The sequence below is a fragment of the Chrysochloris asiatica genome, unplaced genomic scaffold, assembly GCF_000296735.1.
Source record: "Chrysochloris asiatica unplaced genomic scaffold, ChrAsi1.0 scaffold00052, whole genome shotgun sequence".
Classification (NCBI taxonomy): domain Eukaryota; kingdom Metazoa; phylum Chordata; class Mammalia; order Afrosoricida; family Chrysochloridae; genus Chrysochloris; species Chrysochloris asiatica.
Genome location: NW_006408570.1, coordinates 3,736,217 through 3,745,644, shown reverse-complemented (window position 1 = coordinate 3,745,644; position 9,428 = coordinate 3,736,217). Strand labels below are relative to the sequence as shown.

The window sequence follows — 9,428 nt, the reverse complement described above, 5'->3', positions numbered from 1 at the left end:
TTGAGCAAATCAATATTCTCATGGGTAAACAAGGAAATTTTATAGTATATTTTATATGGATTAAAGATGGAATCCATAATAAAAATATATCTATAAAAGAATGCTTGTATTCAAGATACATAAAGCAAAATCTATAAATGAAGACACAGATTGATCAGATATTGTGCACCAGAAATAGAGTCAATACCCATATATGCCGAGTCTTCAAGAATTTCATGAAAAAATGCTATAGAAAGATAATGGAATTTTTTCCAAGAACTTTCTGAAGCCTCCTCATATCATTTTAAAATTACAATCTTAGACCACAAAGACAATCTCAACAAATCCCTAAAACAGAAATTAAACAGCCAAATTTCTAATCACAGTACATAGCCTCTATTAACATAATCTTTTAGAAAATACAAATTCAACCACTTGGAAATGCAAAAAAACCATACTGCTAGATAACTCTTGGAGTCCCATTGTAGCACCTTGGGTTAATGCACTGGACTACAAGGTCAGTTTGAACCACAAGGTCAGTGGCTCAAGCTCACCAGCCACTCCTCGGAAACCCTCTACAGAATTATTACAGGTCAGAACTGATTTGATTGCACTTGACAACAACTGAATAAAAATAAAAACAAAACAGCTGCCTCAAACTACCTAGAAATCAATAGTAGTGAAAACACTATTTTCAGAAGTCATAGGATGAAGTCAAAGCTATGCTTAGAGGGAGAGAAAAAAAAAATGCATAGCCTTAAGTGTCTTCAGTGGTGGTGGTGGTAGTGTGCCATGGAGTCAGTTCCGACTCATAGCGACCCTGCATACGCTTTCTGAGGTTGTAAATCTTTACAGGAGCAGAAAGCCTCATCTTTCTCCTGTGGAACGGCTGGTAGTTTCGAACTGCTGACCTTGAGGTTAGCAGCCTGACTTGTAACCAGTACACTACCAGAACTCCTTATTACTGAAACAAATATGAAAATAAATTGTATTCATTTTGTCCAAGTTCAGAAAAAATATAAAGTAAATGTAAAATATAAATGAATCAAAGAAAAATAATTAATTCATAAATACATAGGCAAAAATTAATGAACTGGTAAACAGAAAACTTAGTAAAGTCAATAAATAAATCCAAGAACTAGCTCATGTGAGAAATTCTGTGGACAAACAAAACTTAGAAAGGCCAATAAAGGAAAGGTACAAATATATACAACATCAAGAGTGAAGAAAGTATAAATGATAAAAATATTATAAATCACTTTAATAATTTTTTAAAGCTCCATGAAATGGATTATTTTGTAGGAAATACATGAGCAAAAATTACTTAAGAAGCAACAGAAATGAATAAAAAATCCTGGGTGAATAGGTAGGAACCTGATCCCCATTCAGAATCTTCTGAAATGGGAAATGTCCACTTGAAAGGACAAGCAGACAAGCCTGGAGCAACTAGAAGGACAAAAGATACTTCTTGAAAGAAAGACCAGCAGGAAAAATCAAACACAATAACAGCAGTCTCATTGATTACTACGAGAACAACTTGCTTGTTCGATAGCGAGCCATTAAGGTAAGTGGTCAGGTCCCCTCAGGGCAACTCCCCTTCCAAGACTGAGACTCAAGTGGAATACACGAGCAGGCATGTGGTCTTGCTGGTGACCATGTTGGTCTACCGATAAGGGGAAGTGGGGGGAAAAACAGCAATGAAGTTGTGAGCTAAATCTGACCACATTCAATAGACTCTTGTCAACCTGGGTTGAGACCTGGTTGACCAGCAGTATAGTGAAACCTGGGGAATCCTGGGCCCAGGGACATGGCCACAGAGGACGAGAGCAGAGAGTGAAGTGTCCAGCTGATATGAACTGAGGGGAGATGCACAAGAACACCCATACTTGCAGATAGTACCCATTTGACCTTGCTTCAATGGCTGGATGATCAGAACTCAACTAGAGGAAGAAAGAAGAGGGAAAAAAGAGTAATCCACTATAATTTGATGAATTTGACCTATACTTATGGATGCAGTAGCTCAAAAGTAGGAACAAATCTTTACAGTGAGGCTCATTCCCACCCCCTCGGTACACAGGGTTGACAGGGATGGGCAACTTAGACATTGGCTACCTAAAATGTGTGTGTGTGGGGGGGGGTGTTACAAAGGCACAAAGTGACTGGCTTACAAGCTTTCAAAAGGGAGCCTAGCTTCAGAGGGTGCTGAGGAAGGTAGAATCTTCACTGAGTGGTTTCCAACCTGTCTGGACTGGACGGGGCTGGTGAAAGGAGATGGGGATAAGACTCTTGTAGTTCAATAGTGAATACTTGCTATCAGGACTGACTGTGAATGTTGCAAATGTAAAGGTAGATGTTTTGTAACAAAAGGAGGGGAGTTGTTGATCTTACAGTCCAAGAGCGAAAGACTCTGGGACCATCAAGGGAGAAGAGCAGAGTGCAGGACCCTATCCAGAGAAGCAGTGATCCCAGAGATGGAGGCAGAGATGATGACGTGGAGAAATGGAGCGGCTGGGGACTCTGGACTCAGGGAGAGAGGCTGTGTGCTGACGGCTGGGGGGCAGGCTTGCAGGGTGTACCCTTTGGTTGTTTGAATGGTTATATATTCCTGAGTATTTTGGTGTACATCCAAAAGAAAAACAAAAACAAAAAAATAGAGGGAATGGAAGCAAATGCTGCTGAATGATGATGCATGGAGGGAATTGTAGCCATGGCAATGAAATGAAGTATGATAAGATGAATATAAAGCTGATGTTCTCCCATGTAAACTATCACTCAATTCACAATAAAAACTTAAAAAGAGAGAGAGAGAGGAAAAAAAAATCCTGGGTGAAGCTAAAGAAAAAATGTCCAAAAACTAACCCATAAAAAAAGACATGTCTTTAACATGATAAAGAATAACTATCTCAACCATGTATGTGATTTTTTTAAAATTCCATTATGGTCAGAAACAAGACAATTGTGAGGATGGCGCAGGACTGGGCAGTGTTTTACTCAGTTGTGCATAGGATTGCTATGAGTCACAACTGACTCGACAACACCTAACAACAATATCCTTCAATTTGGCAATTCTTCCTCTAGTAATTTACTTAAGGAAATAGTCATGATGTAAGCATAGATGTATTTAAAAGGATGTTTATTGCAGTGTTGTTCATAATAGCAAAAAGTGTGGAACAACCAAATACTCAACTAACAGGAAATGGATTCAATAAATGATGTCATATTCAGCCATGCCACAGAATAACATGCATCCACTAAAAATTACATGGCAAAGTAATGTTTGATTATATTAAAAAGTCAAGATAGAGTAAGGTTATTAAAATTATATGTCCACTGTGATTCTATTTTTGTTTGCATTGTCTATACATGTAAAGAAAGAAAGTCTGAAAAATCCTAGATACCAAAATATTGATAATAGTAATTTCTGAGTGGTGCAACACACTAATTAAAATTAATTTAAAAGTTGTTGATGTGGGCGTACTTCAGAAAAATCAGTCGTTGAAAACCCTAAGGATCCTAGTGCTATTCCAGCATACATGGGGTCACAACAAATTGGAACCGACTACATAGCAACTAGGTTATTTTTCATTTTTCTAAGAACAGAGGCGCTCTGGTAGCATAGTGGTTTCGAATTGGGCTGTGAACCTCAAGGTCAGCAGTTCGAAACTACCAGCTGTTCCGCAGGAGAAAGATGAGGCTTTCTGCTCCCATAAAGATTTATAGCCTCGAAAACCCTGTACAGGGTTGTTATGAGTCAGAACTGACTTCATGGCACATAACAACAACAACAACAACACAGTACAACGATTCTTATTTCCCTTTCTTATGTTCCCAATTTGCTACCATAATCTTATACTAATCCTGTTGAGGAAAAGGATTTTTCTATTTTTATTTTTAAAGATTGTGGGGAGAGCTTCCTAGTCTAGAAGATAGGATCACGTGTAGCCCCTGCTCCCCTCAGCCCTTGTCTATGGGCTTGTCCAGGTGGCCTGTTTAGTGAGGCATGGAGACAGGCTTCCATGGCCTTCCTCCTTCCCTGATACTCCAACTCCAGGGAATGAAGGAACCGTCCTCATGAGTCGGGGTTGGATGCCACCCGGACATCAGCTCCCTTGGTTCTTTAGCCACAGGGACAATAACAAGGAGCAAGATCCTCACTCTCAACAGAGGTACCTCTACTTACAAAGCTATGCCCCACCTACTGATCCATTTACTGGGAGTAAGATGCAGGCTAGTCTCTCTCTCCCAGAAGTGTCCCTTCCCCCTGTAGAGTAAAAAAGCCATTCCCTCTAAGCCACCAGCACCACCCATCCCCACCCCCTCCCATTCCTGGACATTAGGGACAAGTCTCCTGTGGGCCTTTAATTTGCAGCAGCAGCAGAAGCAGGTACCTCCCTGGCTGGTGCTCAGCTCCCCTAGGCCTGCTAATGCAACTGCACTGCTCTGTAGCCTGGCAACCAAGCTGCTCCGGCTGCTCCTTCCTCTCCTCCCCACCCCACCCTTCCACCTCTGCTTCTGGCAGCTCCCCAGCCACCCACTTACTCATGGAAGATGTTGGGAAGACTGCATGGGAAGTGCTGGCCATGAAGTCTGCAATCTGCCGCAGGGCCCAGATGTTAGAGGAGTTGTTTCCCTTCTTCATCTGCTCCTGGATGAGACCTTCCAGCTCTTCCCTAAAAGACTGAAGCAGAGCCCCAAGGGGCTGGTCCTAACACAGACTTTCACAGGGGCCCCCCGCAGGGGTCTTCAACTGCCCTACCCTCCTAGGCCCCTGGGAACACCGGGCAAGTCCTCCCCAGATGAAGAGATCCTGTGTCTCCTTACCCTGTGGGATCACAGCCGAGATCCCAGGCTCAGTGATGCCCCAGGACCCATATACCAGAAATGACAGGACTTCACTTTAGAAACTGAGACAGTTTTAAAGCAGCACTATATAAAAATGTGTGCCACTTTCCCTCTCCATTAGCCATGGTGAAGGCTCCACTGGGCCTCAGTGTCCACATTTACTTAGCAAAGGGGTAGGAGGAAGAGTTGGATTTGATCACTTCTTAGGTCCCCTCCACTATGATATTCTGGATGTCCAGACATTAGGCCACAAATAAGGCACTGGCTGTCCACCAGGTGGCAGTGGGACACGTTCAGGAAGAAACAGGGACCCTCTTCAGGGCTGGTGAACCTATAAAAGGACAGGAAGAAGCAGGTCTTCACCCAGTCCACATCTCTTGCCTGATGGTAGAATCCCATCCACTCAGGCCTGAGCCTGGGTTGGTGCTGATTCTACCACCTGTCCTACTACACCTGCCATCCCTCCTAGTCACACTCTGGGAGTTTCCCATGACTCCTCACCTCGTTTATATATATTCCAAAACCTATCGAGCAATTCTACTTTGCACACATGGGGTCACCATGAGTCAAATCAACTCCACAGCAACTATAACAACTCAGGCCCACCCCACTCAATGTTCCTACACTAGAACACAGCACTGTGTGATCTCAACCGGATTCTCACAAACCACATGCATGCTCTGCCTCCCCAGATGCCAGCAGTAGGCAAGGTAGAACTATACCCTCCTCCTGATCCTTTCTGGTAAACATCTGGATATACAGCTTCATCCTGGGGCTTCCCAAGCATGGGATCATGCACAATTTCTTGAGGACCCCAAGCCTTTAGACAACCCCTTGCCTCACTCCTCACTGTTCTTCCTTTTCTTTCCTAAGGGCCTGCAGCAGTTAGAACCAAACCTAGTCCTTCCACAGACAAGCTCTATGCCCAGGCCAGCAGGCATGAATTCACCACATGTCTTCCTCCCCTAGCCCAGGGCCCAGAGCCTTCCCTTGCCCTGTTAACCATTCAGGCTACCCATCTCCTGGGGCTTCCAGGCCCATTCCCAGACCTACCCCACCAAATGCCTCCTCCCTCTCCCCATGCAGGCCAAATTTTACTTGTCCCAACAGGGAGTTCCTATGTTGTGCTGGTAAAGAACCAAGCCTTCTACTTGGCGGCCCACTGGCCTCAAGTGTACATGAGTCTGTTCATTGTTACAGTTTCTGGTGAAGAAGCCAGAATGGAAACTGAGGCTCAGAGGTGGCACAGGAAATTAAGGTGGGGTTTTTGTCTTTCAGTTCCCTCTTTCCCCATCTTCAAGTCAAACTGTTTGCAAATAGACCACCAGGTTTTGCCCTCCCTGGTGAGGGAAGAATCAAATGCCTTCATGGCCAGACTGTCTTGCTCAGGTACTTTAAACTGCCACCAACCCTGAGCAAGCAGAAGAGGAGTTAATATCTTTCAGGTTTACCCTGATGAGTCAGAGCAGCTGCACCCTTCCCTTCATGTCTCGCTGTCGTTTCTACCCCTCTCTTCACCCCCATCTCCTCTATCCTCTTTTCTCCCCCCTTGGTCAGGCCCACTCACTGGGCTCTGTAAGATCATGGTGACGCGCTTCTTCTGTTCCATCAGGTTGAAGTCCTGCCTCAGGTCTGCAGCACGATTCCGCAGCCGCATGTACTCAGGGTCCTCCTCTGAGAAGCGGTCAAAGTAATGCTGCCCCTGAGGGGGAGGTGGGGAGGCAGCTTCCGGGACCGTCTCTTCACTCATTTTCCTGGTGGGTTTGCAATCCACTCCTGGAACCCTACATGGAAAGGGAAGAAGGTGGGAGTACAGGTTAATTCTTCCAATTTGGGTAAGCATTTCCTTAAGGCAAAGGGCTACTGGCTTCCTTTGGATTCACAATGGGACTGAGGGATCCACACTGGGATGCAGCTATTCCCAGAGCCGCTGTTTAGAGGGCAAGACCGCAATAGCTGCCCCGATGCCAGTCTTTAGAGGGCGCTAAAGCGTCACTATCCGATTTGCATCACTCCAGTTCATGGCGACCCCATGTGTTACAGAGCAGTACTGTACTACAGAAGGGTTTTGTTTTGTTTTTTGGTGTGGCGTTGTAGAATAAGCACTAGACCCCAGGTCACTTTGAACTGCAAGGTCAACGGTTCAAATCCACCAACTGTTCCTTGGAACCCCTAGACAGGACCACTATGAGTCGAAATTGCCTTGACAACACTGTTGTTGTTGTTAAGTACTGTGGCGTTGGTTCCAACTCATAGTGACCCTGCACAGGGTTTCCCAGGCTGCAAATCTTTACAGGAGCAGGAAGCCTCACCTTTCTCCTGCAGAAGACCTGGTAGTTTCTAATTGCTGACCTTGAAGTTAGCAGCCCGATTCATAACCACTATGCTACCAAAAACAATCTTTATAGAAGCAGATTGCTAGATCTTTCTTCTGTGGAGCCATTTGTGGGATCAAATCACCAACCCTTAAATTTGCAGCCAAGCACTTAAGCATTGTGCCACCAGTTAAAGCATTATTAGACTAAGATTTGGGTATAGGGTTCAGGTGCTCACTGCCCCTATCCAAAATAGATGGCCAGGTCTCATACCAGCTAGAGTAGATGGTGCCCGTGTAAACACTTGACTTGTAGACCTTATTGAGCATTTCTGTGTTCCAAATCTACATAGAAAGTTTACCAGAAAACACTACCATCAGTGAGTTTCAACTCATAGTGACTCTAGATATGGTTTCTAAGGCTGTAACTCTTGACAGGAACAGACAGCCTCCTTTTTCAGAGCAGCTGGTGGGTTTGACCCACCACCAATCTTGTAGTTAACAATCTAACAGCACCACCAGAATTCCTTCACACTATTTGCTCAAAATCAGTACTTTATCAGAAAATGTATACCCTCTCATTGTTGTTGTTAAGTACCTTTGAGTAGCTTCTGACTCATATAAACCTCCTAAAAAATATTGGTGGGAAATTCACAAAAGAAAACTGAAAAGTGAATAAGAACTAATAATGTGTGAGAAACACTTCACTAACTGCTTTTCTTTAAAACCTTGACTTTGCTTTGGTTTCTGGAAGAGAACTATTGGTGAATCTGTTTTAGTAAAACATTTCTTAATGCAAAATCAGATCTTTATTCCAAATGTAAAAGATGTATGCAACTTTTGCTAATGGAAAATTCATTTCTCCCAAATCTCACTCTAGAAATATTCAGAAATACTAACAGAATTAATACTGGTTTAAGAGTGTGAAGGAGATGCAGGACTTGATGGCAGATAGGGTAGAGGTGCAGTGAAATTGTCCATCAGCAATACCACAGAATACTAGGTGAAGCCGGTTCAGGGCAGAGCTCCAAAACTCTGAACCACATATTTAGGAATATTTTTAAAGTTTGAAGGCTTATAGCTAGTGCAACTTGTAGCAGAAGTAAGAAATCTTGTACTTTAGAATCTGCCAGGCTCAGCAGCACAGAGCTGACAACTTGGGTGAGACCAAAGAGTAAGACCAGTCTGGGAGCAAGCAGACCATCCTAGGAATAACACCGCGGGAAACTTGTAGCACAAGTGGACAATATACAATGACAACTTTGCTTTGTTCTGATTTTTTTTTTTTTTTTTTGGTATCTGTTCATTGCTTCACCACCACCACCACCACCCCCACCCCCACACACACTGTTTGTGAACCTCCATTCTGGTGACTAGAGGAGGGAGGTGCCTGAGTGAGTGGACACCCCCCACCTCCACCACTGGTGGGTTCTTCTGCCACGCATGTGCAGATATACTTTTAGCATTTAAAGCTATAGGCAGCCATCTCAAAAAGGCCACAGCCAGCCCTGAACTGTTTATTAATAGGGAAAAGGACAGAACAAGGAGTATGGAGAGGAAGAGAGAGTTTAAAAACAAAACAGGCCGAAAATTAAATCCTGAAAAACAGCATAAATACCAACAGTGGCTTCTTGAAATTTATCAGGCAGCCTTGAAGACAAGAAGCTGAAAGAGGAGATTAAAATCTCACTCATATTAGGCTACAGATTTTTTTTCCCTTCTTTTCCTCCTCTACCTTTTCTATGATTATAGACTATAGTATCCAATCTAGTTTTTGTTTTTGTTTTTTTGCTGTGTTTTAAAAAAACAAACAAAAAAACTTTGGGGGACTCTTTCTCTCCCTATATTACCCAAGAAGAGACAGCAATTGCTGCTACAATCACATGCTATAAAACCCCACAATTCAGGCAAGAACCAATACCAACAGCCATACACCAGGGAGGCAGACAACACCTGCAAAGGATACTCTGAGTTAAGCAACTTCTCAGGCCACAATGCTATCAAATTAGAAATCAACACTAGGAAGACGAAGGAAATAAAGTCAAATACATGGAAACTGAACAACACCCTGCTGAAAAGTGACTTGGTAGTAGAAGAAATAAAATGTGAACTCACAAAGTTCCTAGAAACGAATGAGAATGAAAACACAACATGAAAAAATCTTTGGGACACAGCAAAAAGCAGTGCTAATAGGACAATTTATTGTAATAAATGCACACATCCCAAAAGAAGAAAGAGCCAAAATGAACACATTAACACAGCATCTACAACAATTAGAAACAGACCAACAGAG

The 9,428-nt window shown here is 43.3% G+C and overlaps 1 protein-coding gene across 3 annotated transcripts in view; it reads right to left on the bottom strand.

Moving 5' to 3' along the window:
- Positions 1-6,598, bottom strand: part of ADD2 (adducin 2 (beta)) — a 46,349-nt gene extending 39,751 nt beyond the window's left edge. For all 3 annotated transcript variants that reach the window (XM_006862915.1, XM_006862914.1, XM_006862916.1), the window contains exons 1-2: positions 6,389-6,598; positions 4,519-4,657 (exon numbers count right to left, since the gene is read on the bottom strand). In XM_006862915.1, the coding sequence (XP_006862977.1) occupies positions 4,519-4,657; positions 6,389-6,571 (322 nt within the window). In that variant the 5' untranslated portion in view covers positions 6,572-6,598. The remainder of the gene's footprint in view (positions 1-4,518; positions 4,658-6,388) is intronic.
- Between the last annotated feature and the right edge of the window lie 2,830 nt (positions 6,599-9,428).